The sequence below is a fragment of the Nothobranchius furzeri genome, chromosome 8 (genome assembly GCF_043380555.1).
Source record: "Nothobranchius furzeri strain GRZ-AD chromosome 8, NfurGRZ-RIMD1, whole genome shotgun sequence".
NCBI lineage: Eukaryota > Metazoa > Chordata > Actinopteri > Cyprinodontiformes > Nothobranchiidae > Nothobranchius > Nothobranchius furzeri.
Genome location: NC_091748.1, coordinates 63,648,048 through 63,671,129, shown reverse-complemented (window position 1 = coordinate 63,671,129; position 23,082 = coordinate 63,648,048). Strand labels below are relative to the sequence as shown.

Here is a 23,082-nt window from a genome sequence, read left to right as displayed (position 1 = left end):
GTTCACCTCAACAGTGAACTGAACTGGTCCAACAACACAGATGCTCTGTATAAGAAGGGCCAAAGTTTTCTCCACCTCCTGAGGAGGCTGAGGTCCTTCTGAGGTAATTCCTATCTACTAAAATCCTTTAATCACTCTGTTGTTGGATCTGTTATCCACTCTGCTGTGGTCTGTTGGGGTGCAGGCAGCTCTGACCGATACAGGAAGAGACTGAACCAGCTAGTTAACAAAGCTAGCTCGGTTCTGGGCTGCCCACTGAATTCAGTTGAGGAGATGTTGGAAAGGAGGATGCTGGGGAAGATGACCTCCATCTTATAAAAACCCTCCCACCCACTGCAGTCCACTGTGGAGACCATGGACAGCTCCTTCAGTGGCAGACTGAGACATCCCAGATGTAAAACAGAACGCTACCGTAGGTCATTCATTCCCTCTGCAGTAAGACTGGCACAGGAGTTAAGTGCTCGCCCCGTAATCGGAAGGTTGCAGGTTCCAGCCCCGCTCAGACTGTCGCTGTTGTTGAGTCCTTGGGCAAGACACTTAACCCACCTTGCCTGCTGGTGGTGGTCAGAGGGACCGGTGGCGCCTGTGCTCGGCAGCCTCGCCTCTGTCACTGCGCCCCAGGGCAGCTGTGGCTACATCGTAGCTCATCCCCACCAGTGTGTGAATGAGTGTGTGAATGGGTGAATGACTGATTGTGTTGTAAAGCGTCTTGAGGGGTTCCATGACTCTAGAAGGCGCTATATAAAATACAGGTCGTTTACCATTTCTCATTTTAAGCTCCTCTGGAAGATCGACGAGAAGGCCATCGTGAGAATAAAGCACTTCATGAAGGAGAGGTGAGCAGGGTTATCCTGTTACACAATAACATCAATGCAATACTCAGTATGTGTTCAACTTGTGCAATACCAGATTTACATAGTATGTCTGTGTCCCTTACAGTATGCTGCATAGTGTTGGAACCCAAGTTTTTGATTTTTTTTATTCATGGCTTTTAGTGGTCGAAGGTTACAATACTGTCTATGATTACATTTGTTAATATGTGTCTTAAAATTATTCTCTTGTTTGTGCTTCTGTAACAAATGAATTCACCCACTGTGAGATCAATAAAGTCTATTCTATTCTATTATGGTTTTATTAATAAAAACTGGGATATTCAGGGGGGAAATGTGGGCAGATTGTATTAAAAATCCTTTTCAAGGCATCCATTTTGTTATTTTCACTTTTTATGAAGGGGCATCACCACAACACTTCAAGACAAGGGTGAAAGTTCAGAGTCACCTAATGAAAGGACTAATTCACACTTCCCACAGTTACGTCAGATAGCTGCTGTGTCAGCTAAAGCAAACACATAAGACTATTTAAATTTATGTTTACCAACAACTTGTTTATTAGAAAAGACAAAATTGTCCCAAAAATACAAGCAGTTATTTAGTGTGATTAACACGTGACTTGGCAGACAGCTCAACATTTGGTCTTACAGCCTTGGTCTCATGACTGTAAAACAGGTGAGACTCATTCCCATCCGTTATTGGCTTTCACACAAAAAAGGAGGGAGCTAACATCAATAGAAACATTTCATGGCTTGGTGTTGTTCAAACATAGTTTTTTAAACAGATTATGCCCCTTCGTAGGAATATGTTTCCTTACTGTCTCATAATACATCATGAAATCATATCAGTATATTTTATATGTAGAACTTTTATTTGTCTTTTAGCACATGTATCTGTTAAAACGTGTTTTAATGAATTACTCATTCATACACCCACATATACAGAGGATTAAAACCAGTCCCTGCATAAAATCAACTGGGACTTGCCCACTCACCATATAAGGTTATGGGCGGTCGGTTTAAAACCAACTACCTCATTCTGATTGGATAACGCGTCTGATATGACCATTTTCCTCAGGGTTTTCTCGATTCTGATTGGTCGTCTGACTTGGTCCGATTTAAGATCATTATCCTAATCAGCCGCGTATGAAGTCGGGAAAAGGAAGAAATAAGGAGAAGCCAAACGAGGACGGTGGAGTCTGGCGTGGGGAGTCGTTTCAATAGGAATCGACCACCGCTACCCGAGGGAAGAATGCTTGAAAATAAAAGAGAGAGATTGAAAACCTTCCTCAGGAAGATCGACGAGAAGGCCATCGTGAGAATAAAGCACTTCATGAAGGAGAGGTGAGCGGAGTGAACGTTGCTAGCTTGAACCGCTATCCACCGCCGGCTGGAGTGCGTCACCCTGGGTGGATGCCACCGCGTTTTGTTTGTTTGCCAGCGAGAGTCTGTGCCAACATATTATTGTGGTTGTAGTATTTAGCGATGATTTGTAGTTCAACACATTCGGGAGAAATTTATTATACGGAGTTGAGCTAGTGCTACAAACCGCTAGCATGCTAACCATCCGCCTGGGAGAGGATGTGATGCTATTTAAATTAATTTGAGATCATCTAGTTTCATTCAGTTCAGTAAACTCCCAGATATACAAGTAGAAATGTAACTGTGTAATATAAATGTATAAAATACACATATCTGGCTAATAGAGTCAACGTTTTATGTGCTGAATATTTATAATACCACTAGTCAACCAATACTGTTAGTGATTCATACGTGCTTTATGCATTAAAAGACCTGACCCCATTTATTTTTAGACAGGCTTAGAAACCTTCTAATGTTTTTCATTCATAAATAATAATTATTCGATGATGGAATGCTTGTGTGACGGTACGGACTAGTTCATGTCATTTTGATTCATAGTGATTGACCCACATTAGTCATAAATTGAGTTGTTTGTATTTACAGTTGTAGTTGGGTCATCCAGTGAGTGTAAATAAGCAGAATTGGGAGTGGAAAACTGACGTAAAGTAAAGCTGATCCAGATTTGGGTCGCTTCTTTAATCTTGCTTGGAGAAATCATGACTTCACCCACCTGGCCATGTGGATCGGATTGGTAACATTTATTCTTCCATCATGTGTCTGATCTACCCAAGTGTGCAAGTGTCCCGTATACAACTATCTTACTTGTGTTCTCTTTCTAAACACACTCCGTACTACCTCCAGATGAGTACATTTACGTTTCTCAGAATATAAGTCTATTTTGGGGCCTCACGAGTTGTCCACAGGTGGTCTGGGTGTTAAATAAATGCAGTCAGTTCTTTATGTCCGCTACATTTTACCTTTAACATTCCAACCCATAGATGGACATCTGCAGGAGTGAAAGAGCTCTGCCAATCAGAAGTGGTCTGCTGGTTATCAGAGCACTTGTGTGTCTGCAGTATGGTATGGTGGGTGATTATCAGTTGCAACAGCGTGCACACACACACATGTAGCCATACAAGGCTTTGGTGGACTTGATCATTTCACCTTTTGTTTTTATCTTTTCTATACGTAAGCTAAAATATCTGACTGTTGGAAATTACTAAAACAGTTTGGTAGTGAGTACAAAGCAAGCTTTAACAAGGAACATCTGCTGGCTAGCATTGTAAATAGCTTTGTTTACAGGCCTGCACATCATGCTGGCAGGAAAAATATGAATATGATGGTAATAAGGAATGAACCCAGTGCAGCTGCAAATCTTGAGGAAATGCAGGATCCTGGAATAGATTGGGTGTGGCTGCTTTGGCTCGAGGAAGATGCTCCCAGGACGGAGCTTCGGTAGCGCTGTGGCTTGTGTAGGTCTTAATTATAATTTGTGTGCTGGGCACAGAGAGAAAACATACGCTAAGGGCAGAAAGCCTCATCTGCAGGACTGTCTGTCTCTTAATGACAGGCTACCTAGCTGCTCTTGGCTGCAGTTATGCATAGGCTGTGTCCAACTGGCTCTAATGACTACTCTTCTGCCCTTACACAGCCAAGAAAAGGGCTATATTCTTCTTGGCGGCTTCACCTTTAGATACTCACAGCAGCCTGCTGAATTCCACCTAAAGTGGCTGCAGAGGTCGGTCTAATTTCAAGCACAGCTTTGTTTGGGCTAATAGGAGATGGTGATTATAGCTTCTCTTGATTTTGAAAATGGCACAAAAACTGCATGCTCATGAGACAACAGAAATGAATCTCATATCAGAAGCTACAAGAGCCTTAGTGTTAGCTTCTCGTTGATGCCTGAATATGTTTGAACTGTTTAATTTGGACTTCCTTCCTGGAACAGATAATCTCATATTTCTGTGTCCAAAATGAATTCAGAATATGTATTTCTTTCCTTTTAATACAATTCACTCATTTTATTTCTCTTTTCTTTTTGTCAAACACTTTGCCTAACAAAGCATGTGTGTGAGTGGGAAAATGTATCTGATTTAAAGGACAGCTCAGGAGCTAGAGCAGGTTGTCCAGTAATTAAAAGGTTGTAGGTTCGATCCCGGCTCCCACCAGAGAATTGTGCTGTTGTGTCCTTGGGCAAGACACTTAATCCACCTTGCCTGTTGGTAGTGGTCGGAGGGACCGGTGGCGCCTGTCTATGGCAGGCCACGCCTCAGTGCAGCTCATCACCACTAACGTGTGAATAGGTGAATGACTGTGTTGTGAAGTGCCTTGGGGGGGTTGTAGAATCGTAGAAGGCCGTACAAATACAGGCTATTTACCATACGTGCACTGTCTGAAACTGTTTTGTGTGGAAAATGTAGTTTAAGTAAAGCCAAGTTTGCCTGTCAACCGTATTGACTTTATCCTTTTATTTATATTCTCCCTAATTTGTATAAAAATCCCTTTTTAAGTTACTCCTCATAGGTAAAAGATTTTAGACTTTTTTTTAGATTAATTCTTGAAGTCTCTAACCACATCATACATTTTCACCCAAGACTACAGTAACTTCTAAGAAAGCCCATCTCTGTTGGTTACTGATGAAGCTTAGGAAACAGGCCGTGTGACTTCCTGTTCCAAAACACAGCCCCACTTAATCAACACACACACACACACACACACACACACACACACACACACACGTGACAAACATGCGCACAGTTTCCCCTGTATGGAGCTTTGGCAGGGTGCCATAGAACACTGTTTTGCTGTGTCATCTACATCTCTCTGCTGTGAACAAACATTAACTGTAGTTGTTCAATATGTTCGGGGCTTCTTGGGATTAATTTATTTCTTTTCCTGTCTTTGATTAGTGCTTCATGTATTCTTTCCATTATTTGTTTGGTTCAAATTGGGTTTTTATCTGTAGCCCAAAAGGTTCAAAACAAAGCATTCAATACTGTGTATAGATGAGAACTACAAAAAGAAAAATTTTCAGGTTTTGTTTTTGGGGGAGGGATAGCACAGAAGTGCATGAGATGTCCGTTTAGTGTCAAATTCTTCATTTCCGAACCTCCTTAAAATGACTACATTAAAGCAACACTGGGGAGTTTCCTGCCCCTCCACCCTACTGGTTGAAATTTGAATCACAGCTGTTATAAACAACACTGCTGCAGCTAGCACCAACAATCTAACCACAAAATAAAAAGATCCACACTGTTGGACAAAAATACAGGTCCAGTAGCAACAAAGTCAGGTCACCATCAGTTTGTGATTTTGTAGCCTCCTTTACCTCCCTCAAACTAGTGTAACTGATGTTCACTCTGGTTTTATCTCTGCTTTGCCTCCAAAGGCATTACTCTCTGACTTTTACATCCAGACTCTGCCATGATGCCAACAGAAAAAGCAAACTTATTTTTTCTTCTTCCTGTGCTGTTAGTTGATGATCAGGGAACTGAAAATGCTAACTGCTAGCATAAAAGCTAACAGCCATTAAGCAGGTAAAGAGCTCCCCCTATAGAGCACCTACCCACTCCACAAAATCGTTAAGTGCTGTATCTGGTAGCAGAGGGCTGCAGAGTGGTGTCAAATATGACACTGGTCAAGTTTCTATCTCAACAGTCACTGAGATCACGGTTAAAGCTCAAGGTTAAAGTAAAAAATATTTAGTGTTTCGATGGTTTCTACTTATTTATTGACTGTCCAGTAGGTGGCGCCACCACTCCTTGTGATTATTCTGTTTCAAGGATTTAGAGCTTGAGGAAGCTTTGCATGTGAATCTGGGGTTGGTGTTGCTGTGACAGCCGCAGCTCTGGTCATAGGAGAGAGTTCTGCTTAGAGGTAATTTTGTCTGCAGAGTGCAAAGTACAGCAGAGCAGCTGACGGGTCTGACGTCTGTAGCAGGACTACTGGGATCATCTGTCTCAGCTCGGAACACAACATTAAGATCTCTTTATCCCCAGGAGGGTTTTTTGTAGTTCCTTTCTTTTGTTTGTGTGTTTTGCTGACGGGAATTTCCGGTGCACGATAAATCACCCTTTCTGCTTCAGAGTCCTTTAGTCTAATTTAGTCACATTCAGTATAATATTTCTTCAGTCAATTATTACGTCCCCGGCTCTCTAGGAGAGATGATGAGGGGAGTAATAAAATTAGTGTGGAGGTTAAACAATAAGAGTGCTGTGTCGCTTAACAAACAAGGATTTTATTACAAAAGTGAATGGAATATGTACAAAGAATTAAAAAGCAATACTATATACAAAAACAAAAGGAGCTATGTTTAAAAGGGTGATAACGAAAAGCGCCAACCCAGAAGGGGATGGGGAGAAAACAGAGAATAATATACCATATATTTCCAAAAGGGGAGATCCTTAAGTCCAAATGCTGGTCCGAAGTCAAATTACCAAATAGTCAAATCCTAAATCCAAAATCCAAATCCAAAAGCCGTGAGCACCAAAGTCTAAATATAACGAGTTTTTCCAAAAGCGTGAACGAGAAGAGAATAGCCCAAACTGTTCCCAGTCTGCACTATCCTTGATCATCTCCCTGAATGAGGGCAAGAGGGCAGCTTTTAACAGCTGATCCATGATTATGAATGATCACAAACACCTGTTCACCAGGAGACAGGAGAAGCAGAATGCTGCTGAGGCCATCCTGGGGCCAAAAGGGGGCGCTGCACGTAACCTTATTTTTAACATTTCTATTGTGTTTTCTTCTTGAACAAGTTAAAAAATGTAACGTGTTATTTTAAACATTGTCCCAGTTTTATTGGTTCATAAAATAAAGGAAAACAAGTGTTCGTTTCATTTTTACTTTGGCCTGTCAGTGATTGGTTAATCAATGGTCCCTTAATCAAATACAGTGTAACAGCATTTATCTCCCTACTGAGGTTATGAACTTTATATTTAGGTCAAAATATGCGTGTATCTACAGCTCTGATCTACCTAAGAACTGTAACCAGGATAATGTCTGTGATTTAATTGCTGCTGAATCCATTTCCAAGCCATAGTTCCCAGTGTTCTTCCTGCAGCTTGTCAGCTGTTTCCAATAGAAACGTGGCAGGTTGTGTAAGTAGGTGATGCATCATGCATGATGACTAAAGTAGGACTAATGTCACAGGTACCGTTGGACTCTATCTTGTTGATGTCATGTGGAAATCAGCTATTGATGAGAAGTGACTCCTAACACAAGTTTGCACAACCAGTTGACTGTTTGTGTTGCTTTTGTCCTATCGACTTGTTTCTGACCTTCCAAGTGTCTCTGTTCTCTCATTGACATGCTTTACAGAGACCAAGATAACTATTGTCAAGGATTTACTGCTTTTAAAACCATTTCCATGTCTTAGTTAGAATGGGGTTTTTAAAAACCTGTTTCCTTCAACCCCCACATCTCAACCTACTACCTCCTACAGTTGAATGTTTCCACAACACAGCTAAAGCTGAAAGCATGGAGGCTGGGGGAGTACTTTGGGTTAAAATCAAACCATTTTCATTTGGGTATTGTTTTGCGGTGGCTTTATCTTTAAGCTCTGCTTGGAAACGCTTTCAACGCTTGCAGTAAAACCGACCTTTACTCCCAATTCAACAGGCAACTAAGGAAATAAGAGCAAAAGGTTGAGATACTCTTGTCATTCATCTGCGTTTCTGTCGGGGTGATCACACACCTTTTGGGATTGTGGAAGACGACAATTGGGAATTTAGTTATTTATGGAGAACGATAATTTTTTGCCAAACCAACTTGATGCTTTGGACGATGAGGATTTTTGTGTGGATCCAAGAAGGTAGGATGACCTTATGTTGGTCAGATCTACCTGCACTTTTGAAATCTGATACGACAAAGTTGTTCACTAAACTTTAGGAGTTCTCATTTATTTAATATCCATCCATCCATCCATTTTCATCCGCTTATCCAGAGTCGGGTCGCGGGGCAGTAGCCAAAGGCGAGAGGCCCACACTTCCCTCTCCCCAGCCACTTGGGCTAGCTCCTCCAGGGGAATCCCAAGGCGTTCCCTGGCCAGGTGGAGAGACATAGTCCCACCACCATGTCCTGTGTCTACCTTTAGGTCTCCTCCCGGTTGGACGGGCCTGGAAAACCTCACCAGAGAGGCGTCTAGGAGGCATCCTGACCAGATGCTTGAGCCATCTCAACTGCCTCCTCTCGATGTGGGGGAGCAGCGGGTCTACTCCGAGCCCCTCCCGAATGACCGAGGGTCTCACCCTATCTCTAAGGGAGAGCCCAGCCACTCTTCGGAGAAAACTCATTTCGGCCACTTGTGTTCGCGATCTCATTCTTTCGGTCACTACCCAAAGCTCATGACCATAGGTGAGGGTAGAAATGTAGATCGACCGGTAAATTGAGAGCTTCGCCTTCTGACTCAGCTCTCTCTTCACCACGACAGACCGGTACAACGCCTGCATCACTGCAGATGCAGCACCAATCTGCCTATCGATCTCACGCTCCAGTTTTCCCTCACTCGTGAACAAGACCCAGAGATACTTAAACTCCTCTACTTGGGCAGGACCTCATCCCTGACCAGGAGAAGCGCCCCGAGGGACGCGGTCAAACGCCTTCTCCAAATACACAAAACATATGTAGAATGGTTGGGTAAATTCCTACACACCCTCCAGGATCCCCCTAAGGGTATAGAGCTGGTCCAGTGTTCCACGGCCAGGACGAAAACCACATTGCTCCTCCTGAATCTGAAATTCAACAGTCCGACAGACCCTCCTCTCCAGAACCCCTGAATAGACCTTACCAGGAAGGCTCAGGAGTGTGATCCCCCTGTAGTTGGAACATACCCTGCTGTCCCCCTTTTTAAATAAAGGGACCACCACCCCGGTCTGCCAGTCCAGTGGGACTGCCCCGATTTCCACGCGATATTGCAGAGCCGCGTCAGCCAACACAGCCCCACAACATCCAGAGCCTTAAGGAACTCCGGGCGGATCTCATCCACCCCGGGAGCCTTGCCACAGAGAAGCTTTTTAACCACCTCAGTGACCTCCGCACCAGAGATTTGAAAGTCCTACCCAAAGTCTCCAGACTCTGCTTCCTCACTGGAAGACGTGTCGGTGGGGTTGAGGAGGTCTTCGAAGTATTCTGCCCACTGATCCATAACGTCCTGAATAGAGGTCAGTAGCACACCGTCCCCACTATAGATAGTGTTGGTAGGGCACTGCCCCCCCCCCGAGGCGGACCATAATCTCCTCAAAGCCGTATGGAAGTCTTGCTCCATAGTCTCACCGAACTCCTCCCATGCTCGGATTTTTGCCTTGGCGACCTCCCGAGCCGCTTTCCGCCTGGACTGCCGGTACCCGTCAGCTGCCTCTGGAGTCCCACAGGCCAAAAAGACCTGATGGGACTCATTCTTCAGCTTGACAGCATCCCTAACCGCCGGTGTCCACCAGCGGATTCGGGGGTTGCCACCACGACAGGCACAGACGGTCCTGCGACCACAGCTCCGGTCGGCCGCCTCAACAATGGAGGCACGGAACAGGATCCATTCAGACTCATCCCCCACCCCCCACCCCCGAACATTTTGGAAGTTTTGTCGGAGGTGGGAATTGAAGCTTCTTCTGACAGGAGACTCTGCCAGACGTTCCCAGCAGACCCGCGCGATACGTTTGGCCCTGCCTGGTCTGACAGGTTCCAGAGCCATGCCTTGAGGTGAGTCCGACTATATCTAGTCGGAACCTCTCAACCTCACATAAACCATTTTATTTAATAAAGATTTGTTTTTGTTTTTAGTTTAGTTAGTTAAGTAATCTGTTGGCATCATGAGTGGTGATGCACCGATATGAAATTATTGAGATCACTGTTATGGCCAATAACAGATATTTGCCGATACCAATATACTGACATTAATGCTTCTAAAATCAGCAGATTTTGAATAGAATGAAAATTAAAGCAGAATTTACACTATTATGTACACGCAGCACACACATTTACGGTTCTGAGATGATCTCATTCACTGTTAACCTGACTAAACAATTACACCCCACCCCCACCTTCTGAAACAGGCAAACAAATGGAGACAAGATGGAAAATATATTGGTTGTTAATATCGGTCTGGTTTTATTTATCGAACCAATACCGATATGTTAAATGACTAACATTGGCCGATGCCGATATATTGTCCATCCCTAATCATGAGTGATGTCTTGTTTTGTAAGATAATACTGGAACAAATGGAGATGAGTCCTACTGATGTGCTCTCTCAGGACATGACTTCCTGTAAGGATCACAGGGTTTTGTAGATAACTGAATCAAATTCACAAATTTAGGTGGTGATAATTGGGTTCAAATTGTTTCCTTCCTCTCACTAGTAGTACAACATGGAAGCTTCAACAAGGAAGTAGTTCAGAGGTCAATTCCTCATTGCTAACCATACACGCCTCTTCAGGCCTTTAAATGTGTAATCATTTTAAGGCGCCACTTCTAAAGAGGACGTGGGTCATTTAATTCAATAAATTTTTCTTTATGCTGTCATCTTGTGATGAAATATATTCTTTTCCACTGCTGTCATGCAGCATTCTTGCCTAACATGACTTTAGCTAGCTACAATGACAAATTTGGAAAACATATTGGCGTAAAACATTTTTTCATGCCTCTTTAACAACGTTCTAACATAGCGTTGTCTAAAAATGTCCACCATTAACATGTCTCGGCGCAAAAGTAACTATTGGACCGTCCGATTTTCTGTCTCGCCAAACCGCCGCTCTTCCCTGGGTCCAACGTTTATGATTCGTGTATTTAGCAGAACACCACTGGTGTGAGAGGTTCTCCGCTCAATACCATATTGACCCGAATATAGGACGAATAGGCATCTGGTGTTTAGCATTGCCTTGTTTAGTCCAGCATCATGGGTTTTTGTTTCCGGCAGAAGCGTCTCAGGGTAGATACCCGAGGGAAGGGGCGTGTTTGGTGATTGTGCCCATAACCTAGCTTGTTCTGTAGATTTGCTAAAGCGGCTTTAAACACTTTCATAGCCATGCTGGTTCATTTGGTATTTTCTGCCATGAGATGTACAGTTGTGGTCAGAAGTTTACATACACTTGTAAAAAAATATAATATAATGGCTCTACTGAGTGTCCCGTTATTTCTAAAACTCTGATTTTTCTCTGATAGAGTGATTGGAACAGATACTTCTTTGTCACAAAAAACATTCATGAAGTTCGGTTCTTTAATGTCTTTATTATGGGTTAACAGAGAAAAGTGACCACATTTGCTGGGTCACAAATATACATACAGCAGTGCTAATATTTGGTTACATGTCCCTTAGCCATTTTCACTTCAATTAGGCACTTTTGGTAGCCATCCACAAGCTTCTGGCAAGCTTCTGGTTGAATCTTTGACCACTCCTCTTGACAGAATTGGTGAAGTTCAGTTAAATTTGATGGCTTTCTGACATGGACTTGTTTCTTCAGCACTGTCCACATGTTTTCAATGGGGTTTAAGTCAGGACTTTGGGAAGGCCATTCTAAAACCCTTATTCTAGCCTGATTTAGCCATTCCTTTACCACTTTTGATGTGTGTTTGGGGTCATTGTCCTGTTGGAACACCCAACTGCGCCCAAGACCCAACCTTCGTGCTGATGATTTTAGGTTATGTTGAAGAATGTGAAGGTAATCCTCCTCCTTCATTATCCCATTTACTCTCTGTAAAGCACCAGTTCCATTGGCAGCAAAACAGCCCCACAGCACAATATCCCCACCACCATGCTTGACTGTAGGCATGGTGTTCTTGGGGTTAAAGGCCTCACCTTTTCTCCTCCAAACATATTGCTGGGCATTGTGGCCAAAAAGCTCGATTTTCGTTTCGTCTGACCACAGAACTTTCCTCCAGAAGGTCTTATCTTTGTCCATGTGATCAGCAGCAAACTTCAGTCGAGCCTTAAGGTGCCACTTTTGGAGCAAGGGCTTCCTTCTTGCACGGCAGCCTCTCAGTCCATGGAGATGCAAAACACGTTTGACTGTGGACAATGACACCTGTGTTCCAGCAGCTTCTAATTCTTGGCAGATCTGCTTTTTGGTGATTCTTGGTTCACTCTTTACCCTCCTGACCAATTTTCTCTCAGCAGCAGGTGATAGCTTGCGTTTTCTTCCTGATCTTGGCAGTGATGAAACAGTGCCATGCACCTTATACTTACAAACAATTGTTTGCACTGTTGCTCTTGGGACCTGCAGCTGCTTTGAAATGGCCCCAAGTGACTTTCCTGACTTGTTCAAGTCAATAATTCGCTTTTTCAGATCCATGCTGAGCTCCTTTGACTTACCCATTGTAGCGTTTGTGGGCGTTTGTATCCAATGAGCCCTATTTACCTGGCCTAAGAGAAGTCACCAGCTGTAGTCACTCATAATCACTCACAAGAAGTTAAGAGGCCATGCTATGAAGCTCAGTTCACTGACACGTTTCTAATTCACCAAAATTGCTAGTTCATGTTGCTGTATGTATATTTGTGACCCAGCAAATGTGATCACTTTTCTCTGTTAACCTATAATAAAGACATTAAAGAACCAAACTTCATGAATGTTTTTTGTGACAAAGAAGTATCTGTTCCAATCACTCTCAGAGAAAAGTCCGAGTTTTAGAAATAACGGGACACTCAGTAGAGCCATTATATTATATTTTTTACAAGTGTATGTAAACTTCTGGCCAGAACTGTATAAATTAAAATGAAAGCACTTAGATCTTAGTTAAGCTTGGTATGTGCCACAATCCAGACTTTTCCTATTTGCTGCATCTAATATTTAAAAATGGGAAGATTCACTTAAGAATCAAAAATTAAAACCAGTAAGCAATTATTTACAGATTTAAAAATGTGCATCATAAATATGCAAAAAAGGATTATATCTAGTTATAATTGGGAATGAAAGTACAATTTTTTTCCTGTTCTAAATGTACAAATCTGATTAAATTTTGTATTTAAACCTCTGAATGTCCAGGCATGCAGGACTGGCTTACAGTTTCTCTAATCTATATCAGTATTTTATTTTTTTCTGGTTTGTTTTTCTTTAGAAGATTAGCCAATGAGAACGAAGTAACATGTGTTTGGGGTTTAGAGGTTTGGTGTGACTCATCTGAGGCAGGTAGGCCTGACTGTTGAAAAGAGGAAGTCGTTGAACAGTTTGATGGCATTAAAAACTGCTTTTATTGTCCTTTAAGTGTATTTATTCACACACCAAACTGTTTTTCTTTGCATCCCTTTTTTTCCTACTGAAACCCCCTCCCTCACTAGTTCACTTGTTTCAGCAGTTGAGATTACAGGAAGAAGGTAAACGCTGGTGGAGAACTGATTCGTGTTTTTATGTTAAACTTCCTCCTAGAGTTGTGTGACACGGTCATTTTTCCTGCTTTGCTTGTTTAAGCTGTCTCTGCTGACCTGAGATATGAAACGGGTTTCACTCGCACAAAGAAGTCGAGCAGCAAACAAACCAGGAAGTATTTTTGCCCTCAGCTACTTTGAGAAGATTTTAGAAAGGTTCCATTTTAAGCATGAATGAAATATTAATTCTTATCAGTCAGATGGTGGCGAAATAGCAAATGTTTGGTTTTCATTAACAAAACCTGGTTTTGGCCCAGGTGTTGATGACGGGGGTTCATGTTCTGTTGGATACAGATCGTCCTCTGTGTGTGTGTGTGTGTGTTGGTCCATTTCATGCATATTTGGCTGTGGGGGTGTGGCCGAGTGTGATGTCACCCACTACGGAGTGTCACACCACCCTGAACATGCTTCCTCCCCTATCAGATTCAGAAGCAACACAGCAGAAGCTTTTTCTTCCTTCAAGTGTTGAAGAGCCCAATTAGCATGAAAATTTGTTTTGACGCACAATTTTCTAAAGCTGATGGAAAACTGAAACGGGGGAATTTTGATGTTTTTTATCTTTAGGCTGTTTTTTTTCTGGCCAGGGAGTGAAGCTAAGTAAACAGCAGGAAGGGATTCTGTAACCATCCTAAGTGCAGGAAATGCCTACAGTGTGTAGGTACATGGGCTTTCGTTCATCAAAGAGATTTAAGTTTGGCAGGTAAGTTGGTCAATGTTTAAATTATTTAAATCTGTGACATTCAGTGTCTGACCTGCACCATCAGTTAAAGCTGTCGTGTTTTATGGATCCATGTTGTCATCCAGCTGACGGCTCTCTCAGCCAATCTGTGGTTTGTGCCTCTGGTCAAGGACGAGTGCGGCTATTGACTCAGGAGAATGCTCTTCTTTTACAAGTCTGTTTTTCCACTTCATAAAAACGCCAAGGCTCATCCGTCTTTGAGCTCACAGCAGTTTGGAGAGCTGCCAGGTTAAGCATTTATTAATTTGAGTGTTGACGCAACATGTGTCAATAAAGTTTTTCATTAGGAAAAGGGTGGGCATTTCCAGCACATTTTAAAGATAAGCCCGTCCTGAACTCAGACTGCATCTGCAGTAGAAACAGGTGTTAATGGTTGAAAGTGAAATGTTAAGTTGGGGTTTTGTAGATGTGAGTTAAAGGTTTTGGTAGAGAGTGTTAATTAATAAAAACCTTGTGACGGTCAGCAGCTTCATATAGTCTATTTTCATTCTCCTGTGAAATGGGCCTAATGTATTTAAACATATTTAAGAAGGGTGGATGTGCTTATCAGCACATCTTCTCACTTGGTCACCGCCGTAAAAAATGCAGGTAGTCTTGTTCACACGTCCAGGAAACCGACTCCCACAAAGATGGCTGAGTGCTCGTTGCTGGAGGGATCGGTGTCTAATATTTCTGTGTTGTTTTTCTGCCTGTATGCAGCAGCTACCCACTGGAGAGCGGTGGTGGTGGACTCCCGGCCAAAGCCAAGAAGAGCAGGAGCGTTCTGAGCAATGGCTCCGTCAAAAAGGTGGAGGCAAGGAAGGCCTTGAGTTTAGAGGCGGCCCAGATCGAGATCCAGCAGCAGCACAAAACTCTCACCAGACAAGTAGCCATCAGGTAGGACGGCGTACGAAGACACCAGCTGGGTTAGGATCTAGAAATAAGCATTTCCTGCACATAATAAGTTCATTTAATAATATTTCTAATCTTTAACATGGCTGCCAGTTCTCCCTTGCAGTTTGAAACACCCAGAAGCACATAGCTGTAGTAAATATTAGCATCATTTCATAACGTGCATCACAAGACCCAACCTGACTCTCAGCTGTGTAGTCGTGACGCACACACACGACTACACACGCCCCACATGGTTCACATCTCAGACACATTTAGAGCGGATGTCTGAAGTGGAGATGAGAAAACTGGTCGTGTTCAGTTTTACTACGCAACCTTAGCTGATGAGCTGAAACCACCGCAGCTTAAACACCTTCTGTGTTTGACACGACACCATTAAAGCATTATGACCACACAAAAGGAGTTCTGAGCTTAAAATTAATATTGATTGAAAGTAATTTAAAGTGACAGGTGAGGGCTTTTGTCTCAGCAGGTCGGAGACGTTTGATGTGGACAGCAGAAACTTTGAGAGGACGGAGGGCACCGGCACACAGAGTGTGAGTCTCTTAACCTGCCGCAGGTCCATTCATTTCTGCTGTTTATGCTCTAAATTTCAAAGATCCCCCTTCTCTTCTTTCCAGAGCTTCGTTAAACACAACAAGACATTCCACAGATTGTTTCCAGACATTCCTGAGAAAGAAGACTTGATACATGGTAAAAAGCAGGAAGACACTAGAAATAAATACATGTTTCGTATAAAACTAAACTCGATGTGTTCTCTCCAGCTTACGTCTGTGCCCTGCAGAGAGAGGTGCCCTACCACGGCCGGCTGTACATCACTGAAGCCCACGCCTGTTTCTACTCCTCAGTTCTGCTCAAGGACACCAAGGTAGGGCTCCGTCTAGTCCCTGGACCTCCTTGAGCTGCAATCCTTTGTTTGTTTTTGAGAATAAATGTGTTTTTGCAGGTTGTTATTCCGGTCTCCTCCATCCGCACAGTGAAGAAGCAGAATACAGCTTTGCTGGTACCAAACGCCTTTTCCATCCGCACCACAGACGGACAGAAGGTGAGTTTGTTACAGCTGTTTCCCTAAATGTAATGGGATCTTGTGAAACTGAGTTAAAGTTTGATTTTGCTTTGAGTTTCATAAAGGAGGAGAGTGGACTTGTCCTGAGAGTTGTTTTTGTCTTTGTTCAGTACCTCTTTGTGTCTCTGAGGAACCGAGAGTCTTGTTACCAGCTGCTGCGCTCCGTTTGTCCTCAGATAGAGGTAAGTGACTCGGCATAAAAAAGCCACGAGTTCTGACTCAGCGTGTCACTTTACAGATGCTGTTGCATTATTGACTAACGGCTGAGCCTGTGGAAGGATCACAGCCTAGAGCAGGAAGTTTGAGACAAATATTCTAAATAATAACACAACATTGTTTTGTTTACAGGATGGCAGCACAAACAGCAGCCCCATCCTCTCCTCTGGAGGAAACGGCTTTGATAAGAGCAAACTCGTGGTGCGTTACTCTTATTTATTAAACCATTCCAGCATGGTTGCAGTGGGACCATTTAGTTGACTTATCCCTGGAGGTTTCCTCTAATCCGCAGAACTCCAGCCAGTCCAGTTTAGATGCCAGCTTCGACCAGGTGGACACCTCAGTAACTCCGTCCTCGCAGAACCAGCCTCACCAAGGTGAGACTTCAACATGTGGTGATGTTTCTGTTGGGTGGGCTTAAAGTGAACAGCAGCAGAAATGGCTGTCTGATCATGTCTGAACTGTGGCAGTAGAGCAAGGGTTTCATCGGTTTCTCTGGTATCATCCTGCAGAAGCAGTGCCTGATGGAAACGGCTCCACTTTCAGGAGTCTACACCTGCAGCAAAGTGATAGCTCGTCCTCAGAGGAGCTCTCAGAGTCAGGTAAACCCTCTCGCCTGAGCTGCATCTTAACTAACTCCCAAAGTAATCAACCGTGTTTGAGCTGTGCTGACTTTTCCCCTCTCCAGGTGGGTCGTGGGTTTGGAGTGTGACTGAAAAAGCCAAGTCTCTGCTGGTTCAGAGAGAGGCCAGCACCCTCAACACCCTGCTCTTCATTTACTTGATTTTGTAAGTCTGCCTTTCGTCACGACGCTAGTGGATTCTGTCTGCTTCCTCCAGATTTAATCCACAGCCGGAGCTTCCTGTTTGTTAATCTCTTACTCGTAGCCCCACAGAGAGGTTAGGAATGTTCTCAGAACCGTTTACGTAATGTTTTGTAGAGAACAAGGTTACCTATTTTAAAAATGATTATGTTTAACTGACGTTTTTGTTTGAACTAAAGTCTGAAAGGTCTGTGTGTGTGTTTAGGGTTGTGCTGCTGCTGCTGTCTTCAGGTTACATCGGTTTGCGTATTGTGGCTCTTGAAGAACAGCTGACATCACTCGGTGCACTGTCCGAGTTCACCTTACAGAGCGGGTAAGATGCTGAACAAGTTACCAGTCACATCTACTGGCGAATACGTCTACATAGTAGGGGTTGTATTAACTAGTCGACTTCACTGCTCTGTAGTGATTTTTTTATGCCAGTCATCGACTAGTCGCTGTCACGTGATAATGAGCGACAAGATGCAGTCCTCGGAAAAGACAGCAGGTGACGAGTCCCTGCGCGTCGGGAGGCAACGCGCTGTGCCAGAGCGTCGGTACTGACACCCGCCGTAAAACGGACATTTGACCAAATTGTGACGTTTACCCCCTTGCAATTTAACCTTCCCCTCACCCCCATCCTAACCTTAACCAGCGTGCACATGCAAAGCTCTGATCGTTGACGCGCTCCAGACATCTGCGTCCTGAGCACGGCCACAGTAACATCAAATTAGGTGTCGCCACCTCAAAAACAAATGTAACACGCGATCGTTCATGTCTGCTCATTTCCTTTTATGTTATTTGTCTTTTATTTGTGCCTGATGCGTTTCGCTGCTGTGGAGCGGGGCGCATCACCTGTTTTGTCCAATAACTTCACCTCACTGATGCGGTCGGCTAGCACTCCACTGTTTTTGCGGTCGGTAGATCTTTTAGAACTGCAGTTCAAAGGTAACTCATGAGGTGAATATATATGAAGCCAGGTAGCAGTTTTTCTTTAGGATTGAGAGGAGATGCAGGAAGATAATAAACAGACAGGACAGAAAAATAGTCAAATAAAAACAAGTTTGTTTTTGTACCGTCTGGTTGCAACAAACAGACACCACTGAAGGTAATCAGAAGTGAGGAACAGAAAATGAAATAATTATTTTAATGTTTAGAGCAACAGGAACTCCAAGAGGCTGCAGGCGCACTGCACATGGGGAGGGGGGAGAGAGCTGAAGTGGAGCAGTATATATGCAGAAACTACCGTTGTTAAAAGAAATGTGTTTAACTTTGAAAATGTGGGCGCAATTTTAATTGTCAAAAACTCCAGCGAACACTCCCCCCCCCCCCCCCCCCCCCCCCGGCCGCTTCAGGTGTATGACGTCATCAACAACTAGTCAAAGTCGACTCGATTTTCATTACTTGACTGTCGACTTTAAAAAAAAACAAGTTCTTGATGTCTGTCTTCAGGACACCATCTTTAACAGTCTCCTTTTCCCCCGGCAGGTATCACAAAGACACATAACCCTCAGCGATGGAAGGAGAGATCGGTGGACTCGTGATTGGAGAATAATTTCAGCCTCTTGTCAGCAGAACCCAGAGAGAACTTGACTGTCCTCGTCCTCCGATCCCACTTGGAGGAAGAGTGGCAAGCCTGTGCAATATCGGAGATGTCAGCTCTACTTCCTGTTGTAAACAGAAGGACGCGCTGCAGCTTCGTCCTACAGAGCCAAGCCAAAAACCATCCCACGCTGCCTGGTTGCAGCATGTCTGCTGGTAAAACCAAAGCTGAATGGCTCTGTCTCAGCTGGGTGCCACACTAGCCAAGTCCAAGGGCACAAACCTGGTCCACATCTGTGAATTCCAGCTGTCCTCTTCTCCTTGAGCATGCAGTCTGAATAGGGCTATACCAGTCAGCATTAGCCTGCTGTAGTGCTCATTACTGTACCTCCACACTGGAGACGTAGTGCTATGCATAGCCAAAGATGCACATCTATTGCATGAGTGCACGGAGATGACTCTTTAACTCTTCATCTCTGTGCTGAACGTCCAGTCTCGTCTCCGTCTCTACACTCAGAAAGTTTTGGGTACCTTAAATGTTTTTCTAATCAGGTGTGGGTTGAAATGATGACTGAAATTCTGAACACAGATCAGCCCACGGAGGCTTGGTGATCTCCTGATGGTCATACCTGCTCTCTCTCTCTCTGTCAAATCAGTCCTGATTGCAGTATTACATCCCTGTCTTTGGTATGATTTAAATCTGTTTAATGATCAATGGGCACAGGTCATTTTTCTTCCAGTCTCTACTGGATGACTGCATTAATGCACAAACTATTAGCACAGTGGGCGAGGAGGCGTAGACATGTCTTTCCTGGTCAAGAGTAGATTCTACATCTATCTGGTTTAAACGTTTCTGGTTCTGTGCCGTCTACCTGGAAACATTTCATCCGTCTGTTGGGAGTACCCGTGTTTCCTAATGCATGTGTCTGCAGATTTTGGCTCTTGACTGAACTGGATTTGTATTCTGTCCCTTGTCTTTTAAAGAGTTTATAACCACGTCTGCTGTAAGGTTCAGGCCTTCCAAAGCAGAATGAGTGGTCCTGAAGAGAACATTTCAATATGCAAACCAGTAGTCATGCATGGAAAAGATGTGATCTATATCTGCGTGCTTTTTTAAGTGGAACGTTTAAGTTCATGGGGAAGAAATGGCTTTTAAAGGAAATTAGAAGTGAGAGGAGCAAGCGCACTTTAAACAAAAACAAAACGAGCCGTGCCTGTCAAAGTCCAAAGTGAGTGGTTTGGGTTAGGAAATGGTAAAAGTGGCATTCTGTGGTTTCTGATGGTGCTCAGACTTTTATTTCTGATTGATTTCACTCAGGGTTGGTGGGCACAACCTACCACACGCTTTTAGTGCTTCTCCAGCTTGTCATTTCATCGTCTAATGTTCATGATGGGACTCACGTTTGCACCATGTTACCCCAGTATCCCCTTTAGTGACAAAAAACTTGATTTTTACTGAACTGCATTAAGCTCCTCAGAACGCTGGTTTTACTTTCTTCCCCACTTTTAATTCTTTTATTCACCCAAACTACATTTCAACACCACCGCTGCTGTCTTTGAAAGGGGGGATTTAGTGAGTAGACCAACTTTTGCTACGTCCTTTTTCAGGAGAGTCCTTTTAAAATGTTTTTCACACACGAGTCATACCGGTTTGTTATTACAGCCCCCCACCACCAGGGGGCAGTACATGCAGCCACTGTCTTTTATACAACCACCTGAGATGAGGACAGTTTTTGTGTGACTTTGCACTATTCTGAGTATTGTAAATAATTTTGTACCAATTCTAAATGTCTTTAATTCTATTATTGCCCTACATATATATTTATTTGCATTCAGTGTAATTTTAAGTAGTCTCTGGGAGATTGCTTTGCTAATGTTGAAAATAAAACAATGTTTGGAAATGACTGTGTGTCAATCCTTGCTCTATAGTTGGAGGATGATAAATGTGGGTGTTTTAGCTCCATTAAGGTGTTTTAAACCTCTTTGTAACGTGGTGTCAGTTCTTAAGTTCGTTTTCACCCAAAGTAACATCAACCATGAGCATTAGATAACATCTGGGTTGTCATGGACCAGATGTTGTCTTATCTGGACTTAGGCATTAAAACCACGTGCGTTCTGTCATTTGTTTATTCTGTACAGCATTGTGTTTAGGGCTTGTGCTGTTCAGCTGTCCGGGTTGTTGGAAGAGGCCGGTTCTGCACTGGTCTGCCTGTGCGCACAGAGCAGAAACACACCTAAAAAACAAACAAAAGAATTTTTTAATTTCTGAAAAATGGGTTAGGTTTGGCATTTATAAGTGCTGTCAATCAGTATGCATGTCCAGCTGTTCTAATAAAAGCTATATGAGAGGAAGCTGTCCTAAGCCACATGGACTTTGATAAAGAAAATACAAAAAATAGCCTGAAAAGATTTTTTTTGTGAGCTCCTTTCTCCAAAATGTCCCCCCCCCCCCTTTTTAAATTCAAAATGTGAAAAACTTGCACATATGTCAACTGAAACTACATATTGCAATAAAAACCTGCTGCAAAAGCCAAAACAACAGCAACCCAGCCTATGATGTAGGACCAGGAGAAGCGCCAGTCCATGAAGCGTTTGCCAAAGAAAGTCATGGTCACTCCGGTGTAAATGGCCAGAGCCAGGAGAACTAGAAACCCTGAGATAGGAATAAAAAGAACATAACCTTTAGTTAAAACACAGGGACATGGAAATAATTCACACATATCATCTTTAGTGGAAACCAGTTACCTGACAGGACCAGGGCGAGGCCGCCTGTGCGCACCCGTCTGTTCTTGGTGCCGTTAGTGAAGGCGCTCAGGCCCAGAACGATGCCAGCAAAGCAGCTCAGCACTGCCAGCAGCATGAAGGCCCGGGTGGCATCCCAGAAGGCTGGACCCGGAAAGGTAAGAACCACAAACACACTGACTAACACGAAGAACCGGGCCTCACTCAGGCTTAAAGGTCTCACATTCTCAAAGATGTCAAAGGTCACTGCTCAGACGCTCACCCACAGTGATGGTGTGGGCGTGGCATTTGTGGTTGATGCAGAACCTCCAAAGCCCCTGATTGGCAGCGCTGCCTGCGTACCGGTACTGCATCCAGAAATCTGTTGCCGTGGCAACGATGAGAAGCACAAGGGTGGCCACGCCACACAAAGTGCCGCCTCCTGCTAAAGTGTACAGCATGCTGGAGAAGATAGCAGAAATGGGGTCCTCCTAAACATCCAGCAACTTTTATTAGAAAAGGGAGGAGAAAATGTTCAGATGTGAGCAAAGATACGAGCTCTCTCTGTCTCCGCCGCAGTCCAGCATGTTCCACCCAGAGGGATGAAGTCAGCTGTAGCCAATGAACCACTTGACCCAAACTACTGTGTGACAATAAGCCTGCCTATCCGGCAGTTCAGAGCCATTGTTCAACACTAATTCCCTCAAAAAACCAACCTACTGAGCAACTGAACCGTCAGCACTACTGCTCTCTGTCACTCAGCCAGAAACCCAGACTTCATCCTGCACCTCCCTAAAATGACTGAAGAAACAGGCGCACTTCTGAAACAGGCACGGATACCTGCTGCTGAATGGAGTCTGATCATAAAAACAACCATCCTTACATCTAGATACGCACGTTTTTGAGGCCTTGCTTATAAAACACACACGTTCTTATTAAACCAGAGAGATGAACTGGTCTGTATCTTTTCTGTGATTCTCGGCAGATCTTATTTTTCCTGTAAAACAGTCAACATAAAAACCCAGGTGGATGTTTCCCAGTTACCTTTAGTCTGGCCAGTCTCTCTCTTCGGGATGGTGCCCTGTTATGGTGCGTCTATCCTTTTTAAGCCCTCTACCTCAGTCTCTCATTGTCCTCAGCATAAAGGGGGGATGATGGAGTGCAGCATGGGAGTGATAGTAATCACCCCCCGCTTGTCCTCCTCTCCACCCCCTACCCATACAGCATTTATTTTCCTTGTTTCATGCAGAATCATATTATTGTTATTTATATTGAATCCTGCTAATGATGGCCGTCTGGATAGGCGTCATGCATCCTAATGTTCTTGTTCCCTTTGCATCCCCTTTAACTGTAAAGTTCAAACAGAAAAATAGCAAAACACGTTTAATCGTTCACCTCATGTCTTTATTCCATCTGGTTGTTTTTATTCAAAAGAAAGAACAACTTTTTATTATTTCAACAGGCTGAACCAAGATAAACCTTTAGTGTTTCCTCTCCTACGTGAAGATTTGTGCATTAGTATCATTTAAAACCTCACAGCTGGACACCAACACTGTATATT

The 23,082-nt window shown here is 43.6% G+C and overlaps 2 protein-coding genes across 9 annotated transcripts; one reads left to right on the top strand and one right to left on the bottom strand.

Annotated features, from left to right (window-relative positions):
• Nucleotides 1-1,966: 1,966 nt before the first annotated feature.
• Nucleotides 1,967-19,519, top strand: si:zfos-943e10.1 (GRAM domain-containing protein 2B). 8 transcript variants are annotated; one of them, XM_054752259.2, is made up of 13 exons: nt 1,967-2,173; nt 14,986-15,159; nt 15,647-15,710; nt 15,795-15,867; nt 15,939-16,042; nt 16,121-16,219; nt 16,351-16,422; nt 16,589-16,657; nt 16,749-16,833; nt 16,969-17,058; nt 17,145-17,244; nt 17,485-17,592; nt 18,747-19,519. In XM_054752259.2, exons 1-13 carry the CDS (start codon nt 2,082-2,084, stop codon nt 18,763-18,765), a joined length of 1,149 nt encoding a protein of 382 aa, XP_054608234.2. In that variant the 5' UTR covers nt 1,967-2,081; the 3' UTR covers nt 18,766-19,519. The 8 variants fall into 8 exon arrangements, with proteins under 8 accessions (XP_054608234.2, XP_070410298.1, XP_015826237.3 ...); XM_070554197.1 differs by having other exon boundaries at nt 1,968-2,173; nt 15,644-15,710; XM_015970751.3 differs by having other exon boundaries at nt 1,968-2,173; nt 14,983-15,159.
• Nucleotides 19,520-20,909: 1,390 nt separating this feature from the next.
• On the bottom strand, nt 20,910-22,605 carry lim2.2 (lens intrinsic membrane protein 2.2). Its single transcript, XM_015970759.3, has 5 exons — nt 22,566-22,605; nt 21,805-22,012; nt 21,546-21,686; nt 21,319-21,453; nt 20,910-21,034 (listed from the first exon to the last, which is right to left on the bottom strand). Exons 2-5 carry the CDS (start codon nt 21,980-21,982, stop codon nt 20,964-20,966), a joined length of 525 nt encoding a protein of 174 aa, XP_015826245.1. The 5' UTR covers nt 21,983-22,012; nt 22,566-22,605; the 3' UTR covers nt 20,910-20,963.
• Nucleotides 22,606-23,082: the final 477 nt, after the last annotated feature.

What these genes read in the sequence shown, in the direction of transcription:
- si:zfos-943e10.1 (XM_015970750.3), top strand. Translation starts at nt 2,082, where the DNA reads ATGCTTGAAAATAAAAGAGAGAGATTGAAAACCTTCCTCAGGAAGATC. An exon ending in AGGGCACCGGCACACAGAGT is followed by an intron (nt 15,711 to 15,794) that starts GTGAGTCTCTTA and finishes TCTTCTTTCCAG; the next exon opens with AGCTTCGTTAAACACAACAA. An exon ending in GAAAGAAGACTTGATACATG is followed by an intron (nt 15,868 to 15,938) that starts GTAAAAAGCAGG and finishes TGTTCTCTCCAG; the next exon opens with CTTACGTCTGTGCCCTGCAG.
- lim2.2 (XM_015970759.3), bottom strand. Translation starts at nt 21,982, where the DNA reads ATGCTGTACACTTTAGCAGGAGGCGGCACTTTGTGTGGCGTGGCCACC. An exon ending in CGCCCACACCATCACTGTGG is followed by an intron (nt 21,687 to 21,804) that starts GTGAGCGTCTGA and finishes TTCCGGGTCCAG; the next exon opens with CCTTCTGGGATGCCACCCGG. An exon ending in TGTTTTGGCTTTTGCAGCAG is followed by an intron (nt 21,035 to 21,318) that starts GTTTTTATTGCA and finishes TTTGTTTTTTAG; the next exon opens with GTGTGTTTCTGCTCTGTGCG.